This window comes from Staurois parvus, unplaced genomic scaffold (assembly GCF_062004578.1).
Source record: "Staurois parvus isolate SC_StPar_1 unplaced genomic scaffold, SC_StPar_1.0 ptg000244l, whole genome shotgun sequence".
NCBI lineage: Eukaryota > Metazoa > Chordata > Amphibia > Anura > Ranidae > Staurois > Staurois parvus.
In genome coordinates this window covers 5,887,470-5,913,892 of record NW_028318040.1, presented here as the reverse complement: position 1 = coordinate 5,913,892, position 26,423 = coordinate 5,887,470, and the positions used below count along the sequence as shown (strand labels likewise).

Here is a 26,423-nt window from a genome sequence, read left to right as displayed (position 1 = left end):
AGCTTGTAGGCGGTTTCATTCTGCTATAGGTGGATGCAGAACCCCTGACAGTCCGGCACAGGGCCAATAGGCACTGTCCAGACAATCACATGCACTCTCCCAAGAACACAAAATAAATAAATAAACCTAGCAATGCACACCAAACTGAACATGTGCAGCTTGCCCCCAAGGCTCTGTACTATCAGGAGATGAGTCAGGGACAGTGGAAGAAAAGAAGAGGGGGGGAGGTTTAGTATTTTGTTATATTGTTGTGGGTTTAGTAACACTTTAAATGGGCTGTACACTCTTAGGAAGGAAAAAAAGAAACTGCTTAAAATGTATCTAAACCCAGGGACAAAAATGAATAGTATTGCAGCTTACCAATCCTTAGAAGTGACAGCTGCATTATTTTCTTTTTTTCATACTTTTACCCCCCCAAGTGTCACTAAACCACAACAGTAAAATCCGTCTGTATATGCTGTAAAACATGCTTGTTATACTTACTGTGGAACCACATTGTGTAAAAAGGCTGTTTGATCCTAACTTCTCTGATCCTCCTCTTCTTCTTCTGTTCCCAATTCATCTGCTGATCGTACAGAGCTCTAGGAGTCATTCTGCACAAGCTCAGTTTGGTGTGTATTGCTAGAGAGGTTTTTTTTTCTTTGGAAGGGTGTATGTGATCAACACAGAGCCAATTAGCACTGTCCAGACAGAGGGTCAGGGGTCATGTAGCCTCATAGGACAGTCAGAGCAGAATGAAAACTCCTCCTCAAGCTTTAACCAGTGTTCAGCTGGACTCTGATAGAAGTCGCAAGACTGCTATATACGGCTTATGAGAAAAGGTATTTAGCAGTTTATATTTACTAAAATAATTGCATTTCCATGCTCTGTGTACTATGGGAGGTCAGATATAGTGAATGCAGGGTCCTGGGTTTAGTAACACTTTAATGTTAACCTAGTAATCCTCCATTAATACACTTCCTGTCCTAGAGTGAACATACTGAGCAGCGTTGTCACCCTAGGACAATGAGTGTTATGATAGGTGATAGGACTACATAACACCTCCCTCCCCATAATCGGATGTGTTTTGTAGTACAGGGATAACAGGGAACAACGCTGATTAGAATCCAGAGGCAGAGAGCACATAAAATTATTAGTTATCAGGTTACAAGATTTCTGGCTGATGTACAGACATTTTTGTTTTAATTTTTGCAGTTTTCAAACAGATAAAACACTTTCAATCAATAATAGATCGAAAGGGAGCAAATAAATGAACCTTATTGTTAGCATTTACATACACCTTAATAGTGCTTCAGGTTTGGATGCTCCCTGTGCTCCCAATTACCGGCAATCAGCCATCCAATGGCTAGACACATTCACAGAGGCAGTGGGGAAAACTTGCCGAGTTGCAAGTAAACAGGCTGACGTATGTGCTTCTGTTTTGTCCTGCACATGTGTATTATGTGCAATTTGGGGACAGAAAATGGCATCATATCCCCATCTACCCCTTTTTCACAGGAGAGACATAAAATATATAGTACATACAAATTAGCAAGGAAAACATCTGAATACAATTGTGGGTATGTTTATTTCAATAATTTAAATTGATTAACACTGGTAGAGTGACTTTCTTTGAATGGATTAACACTGGTAGCAAGTTGTTTTGTTTTTTTTTCTTTTAACGGTACAAGTTTATTTCCATTTTAATATATTTATAAACCCTTCTTACACTTTATTATGATACAAGAACACAATACTAGTCACAATACTAATAAAACAAGCCATAAAAAAAGGAAACAAGATGTACCAATTAAATAAACCTTCTTAATGAATGTCATGGGAATTTTATTAAAAGCGATTCTGAAGGCTCAATTTTTATTTTTAAAAAACAAGCAGCATGTCATACTTTCCTGCTCTGTTGAATGGTTTTGCACAAAGCAGGCCTGGTTCTCTTTTAGCATCCCCTGCCGAGTGCCCGCTCTCAAGCCTGCTCAGTGTGTCCATAAGACAGAGCACAACTTTGTCCTGCCCCCTGCTGCCTCCTCACTGGTTTGTTTCTGAGCCAATTGTACATTACAGGACACGGAGTAGTTAATATTCATCAATGCGTGGGTTGCCCCAAAGCACTGATAGAACTTTGTAAACTTGTGAAGAGAAGACAAGGTAGAACCTTTACAATGTTTTTTTTTTTTTTTTTTTTTTTTTAAATTCTTTTAGTGGTATGCAGGACTTGATCAGGAAAACAATTTACAAATTTGAACAGAAGCTTGATGCGGAGCAGTACAGAAGGCACTGGCACTCCTAGTGGAATGAACGCAGACCAGGAAGGAAAGAACCCTTATACCATAGGCTTAAGAAGCAAGCTGACACATCCACCTAGAGTTAGTGGATCGAGAATTTTATGAAAATCAGTGGGCCTGTGTGCAAGATCATATATTGCGCCCCATTTTTTTCTTTTAAGGAAATAAAGTGGTGTGCTTAATATGCCACAGTGAAGAGTGGGCATGATTTTCATTGTGTTAGGGGTGTTGGCTAGGATAGTAAATGAACAAGTAGAAGAGTAATGCACTGTGCAGTGTTTGCTGGAGAACAGTAGGTGTGACCCAATTGCATTATTAGTGGGAGGAGCTTAAAAGGTGTGGTTAAATAAAAAACATATCATCCCAGGATAATACCCCCCAGGTCAGTCTGTCCCCCAATATAATCCACCCCTCCCAGGTCAATATGTGCCCCAATATAATCTTTCCCACCTAGTTCAATCTGTCCCACAGTATTATCACCCCCCAGGCCAGTCAGACTGTCCTAGGGGGATTGTACTGAGCCACAAACTGACCCCCAGTACAATCCCCACAGCAGTAGTTTGAGGTTTATCAGATCACGGTTTTCACTTAAAATACACTAAAATCATTATTAGCACACACACATATGTAGGGAGTTTTGATCTTTTTGGGAAGTTGAATCCTCCCATGGGAGTCACTAAAGCATGAAAATTCGTCTTGAGGGGTAAAGCCAACAGTTGCACTGGAGTCACAGGGGATTGCGCTACGGGGTGGGGAGCACATAAGAGCAGAGGGGAGCCTTTTTAGAGGACAGGTTGAGTGGCAGCAACTCCTCCATGGGTGCAATGTGTGAGGACACAGGGAGCCCCCCCCCCCCCATCAGGGCCCATGGATCATACGCCACCGTTGAGAAGCCATCTGACACCTGTGAGCACCTTCAGGTAGAACAAAAAAGGGAATCCTACTGTATAAATGAAGGTGAGGGGGAGAGGAATGTTGGATGTACAAACAGATTTAAATACAGTATCAAAATGAAGCCACACTCCAGCTCACACTGCAGTTACAGAAAAAAAGATTTTTTTTTTCTTTTGGGATAAAAGTTTACATGAATAAATATTATCTGATCATTGCAAGCACCCCTGGCAGTGTCAAATGGTTTGTGTCATCCCTGTATACTGACACATCTGGAAGAGTCTGTTCTTTTGAAAAACAGATGTTCTTGGCCAGATCACTAGGTTAAAATGAAGGAAAGAAAGCGTAAAAATAAAACTAATACAGCCACTACATCTAAGAAAAGGTAAGCTGCAATAGAATAAATGTTTGCTTTTGAGCACTACTTTAATGAGTCACAAAATAACTCATTCATCATCGGTGCTCAGTGCAAACCTTCGACTGCACATTGGTGCGTCAGGAAAAAAAAAAAACAAAACAAAACAAAACAAAAAAAAAAAAAAAAAAACTTAAAATAAGCAGGTCACCTGCATGTTGCCTACAAGAGCAGCTACAGATATTCCTGATATTCCTTGCGCAAGACCATCCATGTGTCACAGAAGGCCTCCCCATCTCCCTTCTCACCAACATGGCTTTGTGCTGCCCAATTCTTCTAACCTCCCACACTGTTCTTCCCTCTGATGTGCCCTGGAAAGAAGTGGGGCTCCCACTGCACATTTGCCAGAGTCCACACAGGCTCCCCAGGCTGGAAGTGCAGTGCATAATGGCAGGGACTGTGGTCAACCATTGTTTGTCAGAGGGAGGTCATCAGAGAGCCAGAACTATCAGTTTATGCTTAAAGTTTTCTCTCTCTGGTGATGCCACGCTAAACATTCTAGATGTCAATTAGCGGTAGAAAAAGTGAAGCCAACGTTGGGTAGATATAAATGAACTTCAGCTATAGGGTTTTGCAGAACATCAGTTGAGAAACCCTGGATTGACCACTAGCCTACAGGGCACTTATACCCCCTTCGTGCCCAGGCCAATTTCCAGCTTTCAGCGCTGTCACACTTTGAATGACAATTGCGTGGTCATGCAACACTGTACCCATATGAAATTTTTATCATTTTTTTGTTACAGATAAAGCTTTATTTTGGTGGTATTTAATCACCTCTGGGTTTTTTATTTTTTCTTAAACCAAAAACCACAGAAAATTTTGAAAAAATAAAATTCTTAGTTTTTGTTATAAAATTTTGTAAATAAGTGATTTTTCTCCTTCACTGATGTGTGCTAATGAGGCTGCACTGATGGGCACTGATAGGCTGCACTGAGAGGTGGCAGTGATGGGCACTGATGAGGAGGCACTGGTAGGTGGCACTGATGGGAACTGAAAGGCAGCAATGATACTTGGCACTGATAGGCAGCACTGACAGGCACTGATAGACGGCACTGCTAGGCAGCACTGACTGGCACTGATGGGTGACACTGAAAGGCAGCTCAGATGGGCACTGATATGTGGCATTGATGTGCACTGTTAGCCACTGAAATGTGGCACTGATGAGCACTGGCACATGGCACTGATGGACACTGACAGGTGGCACTGCTGGGGCTAGACTTATCAGGGCACACTGTACATCAGTGCTCTGATGATCTGTGTACATTTCCCCACTGAGGAATGCCGTTTACTGGCTCTCCTCTCAAGCTGTCAGCGTGACAGCTCGTGAGGAGAGAAATGCCGATAACCGATCACATGATCACATGACTGAGCAGACATCTTTGGCTCTTTCCATGGATCGGTGAACCGCTGTGTCCAAGGGACACAGCGCACCTCCAATCCTTGCGCGCTCCCAGAGCCGTGCATGCGTGCTGAGAATGGGAGGATGTCATATGACGTCCTCCCAGAACGAGAGAACCGCCTTGCGCCCGTCATTGTACTATATGGTGGGCGGGAGGCTGTTAAATAGCAACTTCCAATCTGATGCACTTTGTGCTATACACTCACCATTTTCTCCTTTAACTGTATATTCTCACTTCTTAAGAAGGCAGCCTCCCTTTGAGCATCCCGGGTTACTGTTTCAGCATCACCTAAAGACCGTTTCAGCTGAAACACTTCTTCGAAATGTTTTTCACTGTCACCCCCCTAAGAAACAAATCAAAACAAAAAAATTAGATACAAAAGGAGACTCAGCAGGAATAGGTGCGGGTAGATTAGGATAGTCTCTCCAATGGGGTTTCAGACAAATACAATGGTTTGCAAACAAAAAAACACTTCCCTGCCCAAAAGAGTTTATATTACAGATTAAAAGGCTGATGTGTGCCAAATCACGGTTTCATCACCATCTACTTGCATAAAATTATGTTAAAGATAAAACTCTCCCTGAAATTTTTACACTTTTATTTAATCCAGAAGGGGACGAAGTGCATATAGCACTAGGGATCTGTTTACGTTTGGTGGCCCTATGGAAATGAAAACTCATATATATCTCTATCTATCTATCTATCTATCAATGCTGGCTGAAGCTCTACCCCACTCCTATATCTAATTTTTGAGCACTCAGGAAGGGGGCAAAAGGTACAGGAACTTCGCTATGCTGATTGTTCTTTCACTATGAGTGGATAACCAATGCTACCCCAATTGCTATAATAGTAAACAATCACTAAGCACCGGAGGGCAGTGTGACCCATCAACGAGGGCTATGTATGTTTACAAGCAGTCACAGATAGATTACACAGACCATCAGTGCTGTGTGATCTTTTACAAATGAACAGGCAGTGCTGCATATTCATAAAAGAAAAATAAACAAAAAACCGACGCAGCACTGTGGGCTTGTGCACTGTATGGAACAGCCCTATCACTTTCAGTACCGTTGGACTGGTACAGTGTATGACACAGCTACACAGTGCTGATAGTTTATTCATAAAAGTGAAGGTGGTGGGTTCAGAAGCACCAGCAGGATTACACAGGCTATTGTGATATTTTGTGAATGGCAGCACTGGTCATTAGGACACCCCCATGACACCTTGCACAAAGGCCTTTACCGAAAATGAGATGCAAGAGGTCTCTGAAAGAGAATCCACTAGATCGCCACCACCTCCACACCAGACTGGAAAGAAAAGCCAAATGTACCCCACTGCATATTATTGTGTATGAAACTTACAAGATTCAAACCAGGTGAAATAAGCCATCCATTTACGATAGTACACCTTCTAGGAGGTCAACTTTCTAGAATTGAGGAGGGTAGGGATTGGAGTCAAACTCCCGTATCACTCAGGATTTAGGCTTCAACAGTCATGCCATTTAAAATCAGCAACCATACGGCAGGATGGAAACCTGAATCCTGTGACAGCAAATCTGGCTGATCTGGAAGACATGGCTCATCTGCCTAAAGATTTAAAATGTCTGCATACCATGTTCTTGGGTGTGATCAAAATCACCAGAATACTCTCCACCTTTAACCTGTGCTACAGGCAAGAAAAAAACTGCAGTGAATGAAAGGAAAAGATCAGGAAAAAACAACCCCAATGAGTCACCAATGCATCTATCACAAAGGCTTGAGGATCCTTTGGTCAGGACAGAAACCTATCCAGTTTGTGATTGAATAGGGATGCCAAGAGTTACACATCTGCAGACAGATCTCTGCGAACACCTCCAGGTGAAGGGACCAGTTTCTGGGATTCAGCTGCTGGCAGTTGAGAAAATCTGCCTGTCAATTTTCCATGTCTGGAATGGGCATGGCAGAGGGTCAGAACATGTAGTTCTGCCCAAGAAAAGATCAGGTAAAACACTCTGGGGGCCATGGACAGGTCCAAAGGCAAATCCACAAAATGATAGTGGTGATCTTCTACTGCAAAGGTCAAAAACCATCAGCAAGGCCGGAAGAAGGGGATGTATTGGTAGGCATCCTGGATGTCAGGAAGTCCTTCTGTTGAGGCGAACATTTACTGACTAGATGGTCTGCAGACACAGTCGTCTGCGTCTTCTAGTGTTTATGCAACCACATCTGTGTAAGGAAATTGGCCTCAAGAAACAGAGGATTTGGGAGTCCAGTTTTTCTCACTGAACTGGGATGCAGGCTTGGAGCCTGAGGCTAGTTGCTTACAAAAAGGAGCTCTTCTTGGATTCTGAAAGTACCGCTGGTTTCTCAATGATCACTTTTGCCTTCTTCTTAGGGGTAAGAGTGTCCTTATACGCACAGTCAACTTTTGAGTGAAGGCAAGCGTTTGCCCTCAAAAGGGCAGCCTCTCAATTTTCTTCTTGCACAGAAGTTCCGCCAACCAACATTTGAGCCCTAGGATCCTTCTCATGTGTACAGTCTGCCTGTGAAAGCTGCCTTATGATGTCTTCCAAGGCATCTAAGAAAATGCAGGTTCTTGGAAGTCTTCCAGGAGCAGCCAATTGGCAGTTTCCTCCAGGTTTGATTCTCTGGAATGCAGCATGTTTCCACAGACTTTAAGGGCTTCACAGACTTCCACTGCAGGCTGCAGACTTAATCCCACCAGAGACTGACGCATTAGAGAAGGCACTAATTTTTCATTTGTGGCGTCTTTAAAGATCTGGACCTCCTACACGGTCAGGGTCTTAAGGAGGAAATAGTCGGGTTCTGCCCCATGGGGTACTGAACACGTCAGTGGTGAAAACTTCTTCTGCAGGTGAGCCCAAACAGCATACATCACTTCTTGTATGTGAGGGTCCATAGGAAAACACCCAAAATCAATCTATTTAGGAGAAAAGCATTGTGGTAGAGATAACTTGGATTATTTCATATCACATCTGCTAGTAAGCCCATCATGGTCTTGTGTCCAAGATAGCCATGGACCAAGAGATTCCACCTGAGAGGACTAGTCCAGAGAGGATTCCTAATCCTCAGCAAGTGCCACCTCTTCCTCATCCTGAGGAAATTTTTCTGAGACCTCATCCTCCCTCAAAAAATAGGGAGGGAGGGGGAAAGAGAAAACCCACATTTGCGTTCCAAGCCAGTGAGAGCCAATCACACAATCAGTGCAGATATGGCGGCAAAAAATTGCTCCATTGAACATAGGAAATGGAGGACTGTTCCCCTGAAATAGTGGAAATAAAAGATTAGGGCAGGCGTTTAGAACCAATCTGACCATTTGGGAAGCCATTATTATTATTATTACTACGAGTTTATATAGCGCCAAAGGGTTTGCTCAGCGCTGTACAATAGGGGGGACAATACATGGCACAGTACAACAACAACAAACAATGTACGAGGGGTAAGAGGGCCCTACTCTTACGAGCTTACAATCTAGGAGGGAGGGGGTAAAAGGTACAGTAGGAAGTGGCTGAGGGGGATGAAGTGGTGGGAGGAATGAGGGAGGATGGCCGTTAGGTGAGGGTGGGGTAGGCTTCCCTGAAGAGATGGGTTTTGAGGGAGCGCCTGAATGTGAATAGGGAAGGCGACAGTCTGATGGATTGGGGCAGTGAGTTCCAGAGGATGGGGGAGGACCTGGAGAAGTCCTGCAGTCGTGCATGGGAGGAGGAGACCAGGGAGCAGGATAGAAGGAGGTCCTGTGAGGAGCGAAGGGTACGGGTAGGGTGGTACTTGGTGATAAGGTTGGTGAGGTAGTCAGGGGCAGTGTTGTGAACGGCTTTGTAGGTCAGGGTTAGGAGTTTAAATTTGATGCGTTGGGCAATCGGGAGCCAGTGGAGGGAGAGGCAGAGGGGGGTGGCAGAGGTGGAGCGGGTGGTGAGGTGGATGAGTCTGGCAGCTGAGTTCAGGATGGTCTGGAGCGGGGAGAGCCTGCACTTGGGTAGGCCAGTGAGGAGGGAGTTGCAGTAGTCAAGGCGTGAGATGAGGGAGTGTACTAGAAGTTTGGTGGTGTCTGGGGTGAGGAAGGAGCGTATCTTGGCAATGTTGCGAAGATGGAGCCTGCATGTGTTTGTGAGTGATTTGACATGCGGTTGGAGGGAGAGGTTCGCGTCAAGAATGACGCCAAGGACTTTGGCTTGCGGGGCGGAAGTGATAGTGGAGTTGTTGGTGATGATGGATAGGATGGGGGGGGGGGGGTGTTGGCAGGGGGAAAGATGAGAAGCTCGGTTTTGGAGAGGTTGAGCTTGAGGAAGTGTAGCGACATCCAGTCTGAGATGTCATTTAGGAGGTGAGTGATGCGGGCGGAGATAGTGGGGGTGAGGTGAGGGGTGGAGAGGTAGATTTGGGTGTCGTCAGCATAGAGGTGATAGTTGAAGCCGTGAGATTGTATGAGTTTGCCCAGGGAGGAGGTGTAGATGGAGAAGAGAAGGGGTCCAAGGACAGAGCCTTGGGGGACCCCAACAGAGAGGGGGAGGGAGGGGGAGATTATAGGGGGGATTATAGAGCACACTTTGTAGAGGGTCCTCCTTACTTAAGTGATTTGGGAGCCTACCCGTTCTGTGCCAAACTCTCTGCCTACACAATGCCAAGGCTTGACTAGGGCTAAAAAGGCCTGTGAACTGCAGAGGAAAGTAGCCACCCAGGTGAGAGAAGTGTTGGCCTATATGGCATTACCCAAGTGTCCAATACGTGCTGTGCCTGGTTATGTGGAAGCATCATCTGCTGCTGTGCAAGGCTCCAAGTCAGAAGGTTGCAGACCTCTTCAGTGATTTCAGCAATTGACCCATATTAAGTATAGACACACTTTTCTGGCATTTTTGATTTCTTTGATTTGCAAAATACAATTGCCCTGAGTCTTATTCAGAAGCACTGAAGTCAAACATTGCTAGGCATAGCCAGGTAAGTATCATTTACAGAAGCAGGACAACAGTGGCAGCCAACAAATCTCTGATCTTTAAAAGCACTCTTTCATGTATAAACCAGTAGAACTACAAAGAACTATAGGCAATTTTTTTTAACATTTTGGAGAGAGTAAGGGAGGGTTATAACTCCTAGCAGTTTATTTTTTGCCAGCTGTGTCCCATTGGGAAGATTTCCCTTCATTCCCCATTCCATAGCCAAAACAGGAAGTGAGAGATAATCCATGCAAATTTCAGGAATTCCTTGGGGACCCCCCAGTTCATCAGAACTAGTGTCCCCATTTGAACATTTTCCCTCTATTACATTTCTGGGGTCATTTGGGGGGTTTCTGCACTTTCACGTTTGAGGACAATGGAAGACGGGACAAACAGAGAGGGTGAATCTCCCCAACGGCGGCACAGACCGCAATAAAAACCAAATAGAAATTTTAATCCATATCCACCCTGTCCAAAAAAAAAACAAAAAACGTTTTGCATTTGGTTATACTTTAAGCATACATCTGCAAAAGTATTACGAGTAATGATGAAATAACCATTAACAAGAGTATCATTCTGCACTGGTTTTACCAATACCTGACTAATAGAGCAGTAGAAGCGGACCAAAAGGGAAAGCCAAATGGAAATACCGGGAGGTAAAAACAATTAAAAGGACAAGTGACAGATATCACTTTCAAACTTCAGGTTCTGAAGAGTCACTTGTAGACCTCTTTCAAACTCCTGGTGCTGAAGAGTTCCTGAGCCATTTTATATGTGGAGTGAAGGCAGTAAAACTCTCAAAATTTCTAGTTATACGAGCACTGTTACAAATCCTTTGACTAGCACTGAATTTCTATGATCAGACTAGAGCAGATATAATAAAAATCTTTAAACAACCAAAATCTATAAAACCAAAACAATTAACATTCATTAGATACAATATTAACACGAATATACTATACCATAGATAGCGAGAGATCAGAATATCTGGATTTGTTCAAGTGCACTTCAGCATCCTTCTTTAATTCAGCTATTAGCTTTTCTTGTACTTTCAGAACTTTTGATTTACTTTCTAGTTCATTCTGTAATTTTAAAGAACAGAAGAACAATTATGTCTGAAGTCTTAAATTGGAAACATCCTTGTTAGACAAATATACAAAATGTTCACCCTGTTCAATATACATGAATAAGAATGGATAGGTATATCAAAAAAGTTAAATTTTCCAAATATGGATGAACACAGAAAAGATAGTACTGTAAAACTAACCATTTTTGCAAGTAAAAGGCTACACACAATGCACATAACACACAGGGCAGTAATTCACCACAATGCACTGTGTGATTTGGTGTGTTGCATTTAAGAAAACAGAGCAGGATCTCTTTTATGCATTGGGGTGAATTCAGGGTCCATTCAAAATTAGTGGGCTGCCTAACAATGTTCCTCAATGCACAAATAAACCCCACACAAGCATTTCTAACCTGCTGCCTTGGGGGATGAATGGGTCCAAAGACAGAACATTCTAACCTACGAAGGACTTCATATTTTTTTTTTTTCCTAAACAGTTATGGTATTAGAGGATATAATTAATTAGCATTTTGAATGCATTTTATTATAAAAGCCAGAGAAGTTTAAATTTGCACTAAAAAACCTCACCTCGAGTTCTTGATTGTATAACTCTGCATTCTCTACTACCTTCTTTAAACTGCCAATTTCATGAATTAGTTGTGCCTGGAAAGCAATTAGCAATAGGGCAAGAAGCATTAGCCAGAATTGTTATTGATTAGAAAGCCATCACCAAAGAAACAAACAGAAACCTTCACACAGAAACAAGAATTTTTGTGCAATCAAGACAAATTATTCCAGCAACCCAGCATTAAGAAATTCCTTGTGCACCGATAATCATCTCTTTTCTCCATAACACAGCATAGAAACACAGAGACTTGTATATGCTATCTGGATTCTACAGGGTAATTCACTAGAGGTGTTAGTCCTACTTTTATGAATTTTAAAGTAGAAGGAAAGCCTAGTCTTCAGAGATCTTTTTTCTGTCATAAACCCCAATATTTTACAGTGTTCTCCTTAAAAGGTTTCTACCTTATATGCCTTGAAACGGCTCCTGTCACATGACTGCAAAGCTTCTAACTATTCAAGCTTCAGCTGCTGGGTTTGTTTAAGTGTGTCCTAATGACATCAAACATGGTGCTGGGGTGAGCGGGATGTGTGTGGCTCTGGATGGGACAGAGCAAGGAGGGCTGGGGGCGAGGCTAAGTGCGTTGTGCTGCAAAGACTACACAGACACCGACGGTTAAAGGAAGTGTCTGATCAGCCACACTGAGCTGCACGGCCACCACTGTGGCTCAGGAGATTGCCAATTGTCTAGATTGGAATGTGGTTTCTAATCTAAACAATTACCAGTTAAGATAACGCATAATATAAAATTTACACTTTAAATTTGTCATATTTTGGCTTAAGTACCTTGAGTCACTGACCTGAAGTAACCAGGGAACAACTCATGATCTGCATGTTTGTTGGTGAGTACTGAGGATACATGTTTAGTATGAAAACCACGTAACAAACAAAAAGGAGGAAATCGTGAAAGGATCTAAAAATGGCAGCACTGTACATCAGTACAGACTCTCTTTAAAAATGCTTGCCAAGTTATTAAACCAATGTTACAATGACACCTCCAGTAAACCTTTACCAGTTTTAGGGAATAAATTTGGGACTTCTCTGTGTAAACATGTGCATAGAGAAAATGGATAGATTATAAAAAACACATGCAGCACAGCACAGATGAACCATGCAACTCATCATTCTATCACACATCTTCCATAAATTTGTTCTTGGTGAGAATTACTATCTTACTATCAAGATTAAGCTTTACTACTAAGGCTACCTCACAGCTAAATAACACATGCTCCAGAGAAGGTTTGCGCCACAATGCATTAAAACGTTTTTAATTCAAATTGTGCAAAAAAAAAAAAAAAAAAAAAACACACGACACAAGATTTTAACTGGAAGTAAACCTTGTTTTTTTACGTTTTACCTACAGGTAAGCCTTTAATAAGGCTTACCTGTAGTTACCTTAGCAGTCACTGGTGTACGCACACTGCACTCTAAATGGAAGCCATGTCATCCATTGAGAGAGCCGTGCTGTGGGCGAAAACCTATAAAATGAAAAGTCCCGAACTGACATGAAGGCCCCCCATAGATTTAAGTGAATTATATAGAATAGGTTGCTTACTAGCCATTTGTTTTGTTCTCCACAACCTTAGAAAAAAAAAAAAGGTCCCAAGTGGTGATGACCATGAACTTTAGATATACTGTCAGGGAGACTAAAGTTTTTGAATAATTTTTGAAATGTGTACATTTGAAAACTGAACAGATTTTGATTTCAAATATAATCTGCAGAAAAGGTAATATGGCAAGGATGCAGAGTTCATATATAGCATTTCATGTTTATAAGTGAAAAATGAACACAAAGTTTGACTACACATTTTCAGCGCACATTTTTGTTACGACACAGAGCATTACTGAGAGTTTGATTTACCTCGTGCTCTTTTTGTGTTTCTTTCTCCAACATTTCAAACTCATTTGTTTCATTTTTTTCTTGAAGATACTTTTCCATTACTGCAATTTCTTGTTTCATGCTCTCGTTCTCCACTACAACACTGTCAAAGTTCTCCCGCAAAATAGACAGTTCATTTTGAGCAGTTTCCTAAGATCAAAGGACATTTATTAAATTTGATTACCTGCAATATTCACAAATACAAGACTAAACTGACACTTACTTTCTCTATCATTAGAGCTTCACAAATTTGGAGACTTTCCACAAAGTCGCTTTGCTGATTCTGAAGAGCAAAGCACAAATTAATGCACAGGATTAATCCACAAGGTAAATGCACAACATTGATCACAAGTAACCTTGCTAGTTCTGCAGCCTGTCCGCCAGCAAGACTGCAATGCTGCTCAAATAGGACAGTATATTCTTTGCACTCTAGAGAGGGCAAGTGTCCTGCCAGTCCCCCTGTTTTCCTATTAAGAACTGACCACGCTAATCAGTGCGGTCCTGCAGTGGTCAGACTTCAGCTGCAACCCCCCCCCCCCCCCCCCTGCACAGCCTTCACTGGGAAGATCAGTGTTCTACTGTTTCTCTTCCCAAGCTCACTAAGCTCCTTATGCAGCTGAGAACAGAAGGTGTGTGATTAACTTAAAATAAAAAAAAGGGAAGAGAAAAAAGGCATTTATGTTTTTTTTTTATATCTATACACAAATGTTTTGCCTTTAAATTTTAAATTGAATGCATTGATTTACAAGGTGAGGGTTTACAATCACTTGAAGTGCTTTCTTTTGAGAAGCAAAGTGGAGAATTTATGAACGAGACTTAGATGTTTATCTTTCATCGATCCAGTTTTGCATGCCTTGCCCTTCAGAAAGGATGGAAAGTTTTCCGAGTCTGTCCTTTGTTCGCATTAATTAAATTCTATCCTGGAATGGTAGATGGTATAGATGGCAAAAAAAAAAAACAAAAAAAAAAAAAAACAGCAAAACCAATTCTGGGTTAGTCAATATACCAGTTTCTGAGCTACTCAGAAATTAATGTAGCACCCCTCTAGTTAGCCAGGGGGAGCTAGCTAAGTTTTTTAGTCAGAGGCTGAGTAAGAGCCTGGGAGGAGTCAGGCTGAGAGTGAGGTTACTTCAAGACAGGCTAGGAAGATTGAGGGTCAGAGTTTCTGGAGCCCTCCCACCTCCCCATAAACCTGTGATCTTTCTGGGGGAGGAATGGAGGAAGTTCCGATTTACATACTTGAGGGACCCTGGTCAATTCCCTGGCAGGAGGCTGGGTATGGTGACCAAGGCAACACCTTAAGTACAGCAGAGCTTGGAAGGAGTGGGTCAATGTCAGGTGGAAGATGGAGTGAAAAGGCTAAAGTGTGGAGCCTGGGTCTGCTTTGCTAAAGTGGCAGTTTCTGGGTCCCCTTGCCCAGGGATACCCTCAGGCAGCTGGGTGAAAAGGATTCATCTGGGGTCTGAGGTGGTACACAAGGGCTGGAGAGCTCTTCAAGAAGAGGCTTTGTCTAATGGACTTACATAGTTGCTAAGGAGTTTTATTCACAGTTTGCAGTACCTTGGTCATCCCATACACCCCTCAACCCCATAATAAAGTTGCAAAACCAAGCTCAGGGACTGTTTACTGACTCTGAATGCAAAACATGCAAGAAAATGCATGTTGGCTGGCTGTGTAGAGTTGTAAAGGGACCCAAAATTCAGCGGCTCCTAAGGGGGTAGTGCTACATAAAAATAAATGCAAAGAGTGAAAAGATCATGTAGCTTGTGTTTACAATGTGGTACATAGAAATGTTAGCTTATGTGATCTGTCAACCACTCTTTCAGCGCACAGTGCTCCAAAATTCTCACTTGCACATATGATAGCGAGAGAAGAGACATTAAAATATATTTTACAGTTAGCCATCTACTATGGAGACACCTTTTAATAGGCCTAGTACTTACACTCGTTTCCAAATCTGCTATCTTCTGCTCAAGCATCTGTATTTGCTCTTGACAAATATCATGGTTGTGACTTGAAAGATGTTCCTCTACACAATTCTCTAGAACCTCGTCCGTTTGTGTGCTTTCTGAATTATTCATTTTAACCTGACTTAGTGTAAGATTATATGAATCCAAGTCTTCCAGCTCATTGTGTGATCCCACCCTCCCTTCGGGCATATTTTGCAGCTGATCTTTCAGAGTGGTTATTTCCAGCTGGTGATTTTTCACAAGCTCGTCTTTCTCCTCTTCTTTAGTTTCAAGCTGTGTTTTTAATTTTAAAGTCTCTTTTTCAAATGATTCTTTTCTCATAACTTCTGCTTGGAGCCGATTCTCCAACTCTGCAAGTTTCTGCTCCAGTTCTTTATGGTTTGGTGAGGAGGAATCCTTTAACAGAGCACTGTATAACAAAGTAACATGGTGACAAAAGGGGATTTTTATATGCATGTAAACCTGCTGAAAATAATGATTTTTCTTTTTTTAATTATCTGTGAAGTAATTTACTTGGAGTACAGTACAGGACACAGGCTCTTTTAAATCATAAACCAAGGGTTATATTCAGCTCCTGAGAAACAAAGATACACCAGGCACAAAACTAAAGAATAACTGGCTAAATTACCTTTGTAAAAAACAAAAAAAAAAACTAGAGGTTGCCGAAGGGTAAGAGGTGAGGCAAAATGATAGGAGTATTAGAGGAGCCTACTAGTAAAAAATACACTGTAATTAACAAGAATGATATAAGGCACAACACTGCTGCATGCAATAATGGGCTCAATTCACTAAAGGTTACCATGTGATATGAAGGTCACGTGACTCATTTTTCCAAAATAGCACGAGATAATAGAAGAGTCAATTTATCAAAGTAAGATATTGAATGTGAGGTAAATACCGTCAATTCATTAAAAAAACACGCATTCGTTATTTATCACCCAGTGTTTGCTGACGGTATTTTAGAAACATAACAATTAGAAGAACTCTGCACTGGCCAGAATGTGAAAAGTATACACTATGTATCAATGTGAAAATGTTCTCCTCTGAGCTCAGGTATGAAAATAAATTGTTACATTTCATTAGAGGGAGATCATTTTGTGTATGAAAGCACACTAGAAAGTTTTAATTGTTTCACATAATTGCTGTGTGCCTTCTGGTGCAGTGTTAGCCTGCAAAAAAAAAAAAATGAAACAAAACACCAAAAGTAATGCAAAATTTAAGTGCCAAACATCACAAAACATAAAATATTTAACACATTTAGTAAAGAACGCCTTTTTCTTTTTTTTTTTTTTTTTAGTGAATTGACTACTTTTGAAATAAATACCGCACAAGTTAATTTAGTTCAAAAATTCATGCGGTATTTATCACTTAGGGTATTGACCCCAATGTCCCTTAGTGCAACCTAAATGTGTAAACGGTAAAGTCCATCTACTTCCAGCAGTCTTAGTCTGGATAGAAGCTTGTTCCAGGAAAGCATGTAAAACAGAAGAGGAAAGACGCCACTAAGTGTAGACTTATAAGGCACTTTATTGCACACAATAAATTGGCCACTTACAGGATTGTGGTTCAGTAAAAGCTCATCTAGTCCTTCCAAAAGGGGGAGGTTCGCCACAGTGTAGCTGTCAAAGTGCTGCTGCAGATCCTCAGTTGTCCCTCTGGGCTGAGCCAGACTTGGTAGCTTGATAAAGAAGTACGCCTGTGTTGCTATCTCCAGAGTGCATGCTCAAGAAACGCGTCTACGACATCCAGTAACATCATTACGCCGGCATGCATTCCAGGTGCATCCCAGCCCTCACTTCTGAGTCTCCACCATCTTGCCAGCTCAGCCTGGAGGGACGACTGAGGATCTGCAACACCGCAGTGGCACTTTGACAGCTACACTGTGGCAAACCTCCCCCTTTGGAAGGATGAGCTTTTGCTAAACCACGATCCTGTAAGTGGTCAATTTATTGTGTGCAATACAGTACCTTACAAGTCTACACTTAGTGGCGTCTTTCCTCTTCCATTTTATATTCAGCACCTTCAGGTGACTGAACACAGGCAAACAGAATTGTGGGACAGCCCATATAAGCCCTCCCCACTCCAAGCAATCCATAGTTTTGTAGGGGATTGTAGTTCATGTCCTCTATTCCAAGAAAAGGATTTTACAGGTTAATAGGGTAAAAAAAAAAAAAAAAAAAAAAAAAAAAGGATTTCTGGTAACTCATTTTAAAATTCTTTTCTCTGAATTAGTTGACGGACACAGCTTCTCCATAGGGTTATAGGATGCTAGACAGTAGATGACAGTATCTTCTATTTGTATTTAAGATGGCCATAGAATAATGGCAATTTTGATGGACATGACCTGTGTGTGTCTTCATGGTTAATTCATGGAATATTAAGAATGAACTGGTCTGAACTAGAAAAAAAAAAATTAGCTTTTAGAATACTACGAGAGCTAGCACCATTTTGCTGGGACTGTTAGCACCATTCTGTTTTATGTAAAATGAGTTATCAGTATGATGCAGTGGAGCTGATGAACGCAAGGATATTTGACATTACTCCCATAGACAGTATTTGGGCCTACCAATTAGCTGCTAGACCTGAGCACTATTATGGGGAGGGCTCACATGCCCTCCATACACATAATTGATGTGTACTGTAGCTGGCAGTGGAGGCGGAAGAAGTGGCAAGGAATTGCTGGATAGGTGAGTAAAAGGGTCAGGGGTACCTTTTGCAGAGACACGGTCACTTTTGCCTAGTGTATTCTTACACTTACATTTGTATCAATTTCTGACATTGAAAATGCCATACCTGCTGTGTACATCAGAATTAAAATCAATCATTGAATGAGAAAAAGCGGTCTTCTCCCTTAAAGTGATTTTATTTCCAACATCCCAGTCTGGGTAGAAGTCTTCAAATACACGGGCTGTCTCATCAATTTCTGAAAATTCCGTGCAAACAGCTGGAACAAAAAAATTGACCATTACATTTGGGTGAGGGTGGGGTGGGAACATGGCTGTTGGCACACTAGAACTGGTCAACATTCTATATATACTTACAATCATCATGCTCAGGTAGGGTTTGCAATTCAGACAGTTTAGCTCTTTTTGGGAAGCCAGTACTTATTTTGGAGCCAGCATCGAATGGGGAAACACCAGCACTGTACAAAGTACTTCGTATTTTTTCAGCGCCCCATGTAACTCTCCTTTTTCGCTTATGCTGGAAAATGAAATAGAAAAATTCAGTTAAAGCATTTAAAATTAGAACCCCCCCCCCCCAAAAAAAAACAAAGAAAAAAAACAAAAACACAAAAAAAAAAAAAACACACACAAAGAACAGAATGTACTAGGGACTATGGGGAGTGTAGTGTGCATAGAGCAGTGCACATAACCCAACTAACATGCACTGCGTGCTTCAAACAAAATGGTAGGGGTGGGGGGGGTTTGGAGGAGGACGACATTACAGGGAGTCAAAAAAAAAAAAAAAAACCCACAGGTACAAACACAAACTCATTTTCATGAAAAATAGATTACAGCGTCACCTTCAAGAGTAGGATACTAGGCAGAAAAAACACACACAAAAAAAAACAAACAAAACAAAAACACAGCAATACCTATAGGCAGCTCTAATTGGTAGTCAACCCCCCCAACTGCGAAAGGCAGCTCAGTCACAAAGCAGTACAAAAAGGAACATAACAGGAGGGTGGGTACTGTATCCTTCAATGAACTCAGGGAAAGGGATTTTATGGAAAGTTACAAAAAAAAAATCCTGTTTTCTCTTACGTTCTTTGAAGGACACAGTCCTTATTCTTGACATGGGGACTTCCCACAACAGAACCCTGCAAAAAAAAGAGTGAACAGATGTCCAGGCAGCTGTCTTGCAAAATTGAGACACAGATGCCTAATGCCGGAAGGCCCAAGAGGCACTCATTGCCTGGTGAAGTGTGTGGGACAAGGGAATGGAGGAGCCCCTAAGCCTGGAAAACAGTCTTAGGCTGGCCATACATTATACAATTATCTTCCAATTTTCTGTCCAATTTCCTTTAGATTTACCTTCAACTGTGTAGTGCAAGGGCCTGCTTAATTGGATACAACTGAAAGTGTTGTTTAAGTTTGTCCTCTTATTATGTGGTTTTTGGTAAATCTAAACCAAAAATCTCCAGATAATTGTACAATGTATGGCCAGCCTTATCCAATGCGAAAGAGTAGCAGGAGAAGCTGCCACACACTCTTACATGGACCGTAGCAATTAGGAAGAGAGAATCTGACCTATGGAAGGAGACCGTAGCAGCCAGATACACCTGAACAGCCCGAACTACACCCAAGGTGTGGAGCACAACTTCCCTGCGGTGGAAGGGGTGCAGGTGAAAGATATGGAAGAACGACTTCCTCATTCAGATGAAAATTGGACACCACCTTTGGCAAGAAGGAGGGACGCAGACAGGGAGCCACCTAATCCCTTAGTGAAACTAAATAGGGAGATTTACAAGACAAAAATCACTGGCTCTGACACGTGGCATGCAGAAGTGATATTAACCAAAAGGCAACATTCTGGGAAAGAGCTACCAAGGGAAGAGACCTAATATTCTCAAAAGGGAGCTTCTGAAGAAGCTAAACAAAAAGGTTGAGGTCCCACAGTGGCAACAGGGATTGCACTGGAGGAGCTACATGTCAAACCCCTTGAATGAAGGTACGAATCGAGAGAGAGCCAGAGGGCATTTAAAAAAAGAAACCTGTCCGTTAATGATACTCAAGGCAAACTTCCGATCAACACCTTGTTGGAGAAAGGGCAAAATCCAAGCCATCAAAAAGCAGTGGATGAAAGCCTGCAGCCTTGCACCATGAAATGTAAGCCTTCCAAGTACAATGGTAAATCTTCAGAGAGGTGGTTTTATATGTGTTCAACATTGCAGAAAAAGGAGGTGGACAACCCCCTCTCGCAGAACCTGGCCTTCAAGAGCCAGGTCGTTAAGCCATTGGCTGATCCTTGGAACAGAAGATCCTCTTGCAGAGGAAGCAGTTCCGGCGCATCTGCAACCAGCTGCACCAAGGCAGCAAACCAGGGTCAACGAACCCATCCGGAACCACCAGAATGACCAGGATCCCTTCAGCCTCTATCCTGTGCAGCAGATGGAGCAGCTTGGTAGTGGGAAAGGCATAAAAAGAGAAGATAATTGCTCCACGATGCCACCAAAGAGTGTCCCATCCGCCAAGGGATCCCTCGTACTCGTCAAATTTTGACACCTGTTGAGATGGGATGCCAGAAGATCCACATCTGGAGTGCCCCAAAGGCAAAGCTTGTGGAAAGTGCAGAGACCACTTTCATTGTTCTACACTTTGATGGCCACTGTAATTCACCTACCAGTTTCCCTCGCTTGAAACTGACCATCCCACACAGATCTGCCTCTCCAAAAATGCAGGAGACTTGTCCTATTTGCACAGGATTTAAAAGGAACCAATTGTGCGAGTCCCAGCAAGATGTCCATGTACGTGTAATAAGCAAAAAGCGAAGGGGCAATATGCCGAAAGCTCCGGTCACAAGTACGGCCAAGTAAGTCCAAAAACAGAGCGGGGGCAGACCGTCATGTAGGAACAGGGAGGGGACTAGAAAACCCAAACTACCTTCATGAGCCACATGAGTCCGCTTTTAAAAGGGTCGACACCACTCCTTAAGAACGTCAAATCTAAAATGTGCAGTGCTCTACCAAAATCTACTTAAACATTCAAATTAATGCAAATCACCCACACAAAAAGGGCATCAATTTATCCAGTACACTAATAGAGACTTTTGCATATTATTTATTTTTTTTATTTCAACAACTTATGCGTCCTTTTTAAACTACATAGTCTTCTATTAATCATTTCATCCACTGTGATCCATCTTCACCAGACGATATAAAGTGTGCAACACTGAAATTCTTCCACCTCCTGAGCCTTTTGGGTGTGCTCTCACCTGTGATATCAGACCTCGTAAGTTACTGAAGGTCACAGCAGCCTTATCCCATCAGGTGTTTTTCCTCCATGAGGTTCACTCCAGGTTCTGCATAGGAGGTGGTCTCAAACAGCCTCCTTTTTCTTAAGGATTAATCCTCCATCCCCGCTTGGTTACAGTTTGCTTAAGGTAATGGTCTGTACCACTGCCTCTATTGCTTTTCCAATCTCCCCATACAGTGTTGTGTATTCCATGTAGATTGATTAAACTTCTGGAGAGCTCCAGAGACACGCCCCTAAGTGTGATGTCACACACACAATTCTGCCTTGTGTTATATCAACTGGACTTTATTATTATTTATTTAGAGATTCCTTAAGCATTGTCCCACAAAACTTCCAGGAAGCCTTCCCCTTACTTTGGTTGGCCTTATCGGTCTCCTTCCAACAACAAAAAGGAGGGGGGCTCTTAAGAACTGTGCTCCCCTAAAGGTGGACCTGTAAATCACCCGGTGATGATGCACACATTGCATGCTGTACCTATGTGAATTGCCCATTTGTTGGGTCCAGTGCACTTATCAAACTTACAGGCCAGTCCTGCTCCTATCTTGACGCAGGATCTAGATATAGCCCCTGCGATACAAAACTGGGAGGCACTGATGCGGAGAACCGACAATCTCTGCCACAATTGCTTGGTTCAGTTAGTAACAAAACGTGATAGAAGAAATACTATCCTTTCTCACAGAGATGCATACATCACCTGATAACACTAGCAAAGAACATAGGATCCCATGGCGTGATGGGTTAAAATGGAGTGTCAAAAGCCCTGAGTGGCTTTTGCAGTGTCCAATTGACTGCAGGTGCAGGGTATCTGTCATGACTACCAACCTGGGTCCTGAACTGTATGATAAAGAAACTCATTTACAAACGGTTAACCATACAGAGACAACAGACGCGCCTATTTTTGGCCCAGCAACGTAGCTCCCTATAATCACCTGTTGACCACAACGCTGCTCACTGGTCTATGAATTTACAATCTAATCTCTGACAAATTAGCAGTTGTTCCAGGAAACAGTATGGCTAAACCAGGTATTACATCTGGATGTTCTTTGGCAGAGTTGTATAAATCACAAGCGTGGTCTTAAAGTCAGAAACTGTATGTTGCATACAATAAAATAGAATGCATATATAAGCCCATAATGTGCACAGGGAGAAAGCACATACTCAAAGGTTGGAAGCGGTCTCAGTTTATTCTATTGTTAAAGATTTTATACAATCAGGAGATACATTTGGATTACTTTACAACTAGTTAAGACAATGCATCTCTGTGCCTAGGAGCAAGGCCATTGCTGGCTGCATGCCTGGAAGATTAAGGAAAGGTCTTTATATTCCTGTGAGAAAGCAGCTGGACAAAGAATGCCTTAAAAGGGGACTCTGCGAATATAACCGAAACAAGATGGAGTATCCTAAGCAGAACACCCTGAACTACTATACAATTCTGTAATATACTTCTCATAGTTGGCTAAACGGAATAACAAATCCTTGAGCAGGTAAGCTGTAAACATACTGTTCATATCAAACATGTATCTAGCCATTTGCCAAGGGTTCTACTACACACAGCATTGGTGCTTGGTTTTCATATGCAAGGTTAGTTTTGCTGGTTATATGCAGCCACAAATTTTGCTTTAAGTCTGTCAAAAGTAACTATAATAGACTGCTTTAAAAACGGTCTCTTACCTGCTGGTCTTCCTGGGACATAGCAGCATCAACAACAATGTTTTTCAAATTAGATATCCGCTCTTCTCTTTCTTTTTGAAGTTGTTGTATTACTGCTAGTAGTTGGGCATGTTCTCCTTTGGCCATTGCATGCGCTTTTGACACAGAAGACGCCTACAGAAATGTAAGTTTTTTTGGTTGTTAAAAATACTAAATATTGAGTGTATTTCATGCACTCCTGCAGGCCAACAATAAGCCTGCTTTTGTGAGAACGGACCACTCTGAACATAAAAATACACACACATATACATACATACACACACACACACACACCTATCTATATAGACACGCACACTTACCTCCAAGTCTTCCAGTTGCTTTTTTAAATCCACTATTTCCTTCCTGTATCTCTTCAGTAATGCTTCATCATCCAACACCTCATTGACATGAGGCTTATTTTTAACTTTTTTCGCAGCACTTGCAAACTGAAAAGTAAAAGAAAAGAAATGCACTGAAGGTGGATTGATTTAGGAGGAGTGGCTGGGATCTATGAAAGAAACACAACTCTGGCATCCAAAAGGAGGGAAGCTTTACTATTTGTTACCTGCAACCAACCCATTCCTAATTATGCATTATTGGCAAGAATGGAATTTCACTTCAAGAGCAGCTATTTAAGCATCCAAGGAGAATAAACTACTTATTGCCATTCTCAGATTTTCAGATGTAATAATGCATCAGCGTTCACAACACAAGATGAAAGACAGCAACAAGGCAGATTTGGGGTTTGGGAGCTTTAACTTAGTGAATCTGTTAAGGCCAAATTAGAGCCTCAGGCTTTAATCTGATCCAAGACTCCCCCTGCACATACTGTTGTATGCTATCCAAAAGGCAGCATCTGATCACTGGAGACCAGGAACACTGCACTTTGGAAGTAAGCCAGACTGCTGCTCTCTCACAAACAAGAATTAGAAAGCAAACTACAAGACAAACCATTTGTTTTAATGAGGATGGTTACAACCTGTGTCAAGTTTTACTCCTGTGAATTGATCACTTCCCATTACAGTGATAAGTGTTGGTGTGTAGGATAAGGATTAACGTACATGTCCAGACCAAAACTTTTTCAGTGTTGACAGACTAGGGAAGGTTTAGAACCCTTGTCAGTTTTATACTGCTATATAGGGCTTAGTTAGATAGATTTACAGTCACTTCCTGTCCCAACAAGGTTTTGCCAGATAGGAAGGGCAACTATCCAACAGCAATAAAATGGAAATAAAAATGTATTTCATTGGATATTTTTGATAGTCTTCCGGTTGTAGATTTTCCCTTACCCTAAGTTCACACCTAAGCTTTTTTTGCAGCGTTTTGAAGAAACGCAGTACAGTCCATTTAAAATGATTTACACCTGTGCGTTTTCACCCAGTTTGTTTTTTGGAAAGGGTCAGGGACTTTTTTTTTTTTAAAAACACAAAAAGTTGCGTTTTTGGTTCTATAGACTTCAACGGAAATGCTGCAGAAAAGCATGTATTGCATTTTAAATCTGCCTAGCAACAAGAAAAATAAAAAACCCCAAAAACTCAAAACACATAAAAAAAAAAAAAAATGCAAAAAGCTATGCAAAACACTGCAGAAACGGCTCAAACACAACCTAGCCTTATGTCCTGCCTGCAGGTCAGGAAGGTATGATAAATCTCTCAATCTCTATGTGGAGTTCCACATATCAGTAAAGAGTCCAAACCCAAAACTAGAACAAAGTTGTGATACACTATTGGTATACCTAGCAATAAGAGTCACTAATGAACTAGACCAGGGGTCCCGCAGGCCACATGCGGCCCGCCAAGGACATTTATCCGGCCTGCCGGCAGGGGCGTGTTTGCCGCGAGGAAGGGACACTAAGTACAGGGGCGGGTAGGAGGCTGCTGTATCTTACCTGGCTCTGTGTCCCAGTCCCACGACGATCCAGTCCAGAAAGCGCTGCTCCTTCATTTACTCTGGCCACTCCCTCACTCCTGCCGCTCGGCTCCGCCTCCTCACCGGTGATTGGGCGCCAGAACTGTAGCTCAGGAAAAGGCACACAGGCGGCCAATCACCTGCGAGGAGGCGGAGCCGAGCGGCCCCGCGAACATCGAGTGAGGGAGAGGCCGGAGTGAAGGACAGCTGACAGGTAAGTGTTTCGTGCAGATAGTGCTGCTGCAACCAGGTATGCTGGCTGCAGCAGCACCATGCTGGAACAGGGGTCAGCAAGTGTCATTGGTGTCAGTGGGAGGAATAGTGCCCCATCATTGGTGTCACTGATACTAATGATGGGGCACTATTCCTTCCCCCACTGACACCGACGGGGCACTATTCCTTCCTCCACTGACACCAATGGCGGGGCACTATTTCTTCCCCCACTGACACCAATGGCGGGGCACTATTCCCCCCCACTGACACCAATGACGTACTATTCCTCCCCCCACTGACACCAACAATGGGGCACTATTCCTCCCCCCACTGACACCAACGATGGGGCACTATTCCTCCCCCCACTGACACCAACGATGGGGCACTATTCCTCCCCCCACTGACACCAACGATGGGGCACTATTCCTCCCCCCACTGACACCAACGATGGGGCACTATTCCTCCCCCCACTGACACCAACGATGGGGCACTATTCCTCCCACTGACACCAACGATGGGGCACTATTCCTCCCACTGACACCAACGATGGGGCACTATTCCTCCCACTGACACCAACGATGGGGCACTATTCCTCCCACTGACACCAATGATGGGGCACTATTCCTCCCACTGACACCAATGATGCGGCACTATTTCGCTCCATAAGAAATACTTGGGGGGAAATGTCTGTGTATCTTATGGAGCGGCTAGGCCCAGTATTCTCGTCACTGTTGTATGTCCGCAGTCCCTGGTCATCTCCTGTACTGTGTCCGCGGTCCCTGGTCATCTCCTGTACTGTGTCCGCGGTCTCTGGTCATCTCCTGTACTGTGTCCGCGGTCTCTGGTCATCTCCTGTACTGTGTCCGCAGTCTCTGGTCATCTCCTGTACTGTGTCCGCAGTCTCTGGTCATCTCCTGTACTGTGTCCGCAGTCTCTGGTCATCTCCTGTACTGTGTCCGCAGTCCCTGGTCATCTCCTGTACTGTGTCCGCAGTCCCTGGTCATCTCCTGTACTGTGTCCGCAGTCCCTGGTCATCTCCTGTACTGTGTCCGCAGTCCCTGGTCATCTCCTGTACTGTGTCCGCAGTCCCTGGTCATCTCCTGTACTGTGTCCGCAGTCCCTGGTCATCTCCTGTACTGTGTCCGCAGTCCCTGGTCATCTCCTGTACTGTGTCCGCAGTCCCT

At 42.8% G+C, this 26,423-nt stretch overlaps 1 protein-coding gene across 2 annotated transcripts in view; it reads right to left on the bottom strand.

The window, feature by feature from the left end:
• The window catches only part of CENPE (centromere protein E), a 155,892-nt gene that overhangs the window by 88,466 nt on the left and 41,003 nt on the right, over positions 1-26,423 (bottom strand). Inside the window, exons 12-21 of one of the 2 annotated variants that reach the window (XM_089680529.1) lie at positions 23,439-23,564; positions 23,101-23,253; positions 18,496-18,655; positions 18,248-18,398; positions 15,428-15,863; positions 13,708-13,767; positions 13,467-13,634; positions 11,570-11,644; positions 10,878-10,997; positions 5,191-5,328 (exon numbers count right to left, since the gene is read on the bottom strand). In XM_089680529.1, the coding sequence (XP_089536655.1) occupies positions 5,191-5,328; positions 10,878-10,997; positions 11,570-11,644; positions 13,467-13,634; positions 13,708-13,767; positions 15,428-15,863; positions 18,248-18,398; positions 18,496-18,655; positions 23,101-23,253; positions 23,439-23,564 (1,587 nt within the window). The remainder of the gene's footprint in view (positions 1-5,190; positions 5,329-10,877; positions 10,998-11,569; positions 11,645-13,466; positions 13,635-13,707; positions 13,768-15,427; positions 15,864-18,247; positions 18,399-18,495; positions 18,656-23,100; positions 23,254-23,438; positions 23,565-26,423) is intronic. The other variant, XM_089680528.1, reaches the window with a different exon arrangement.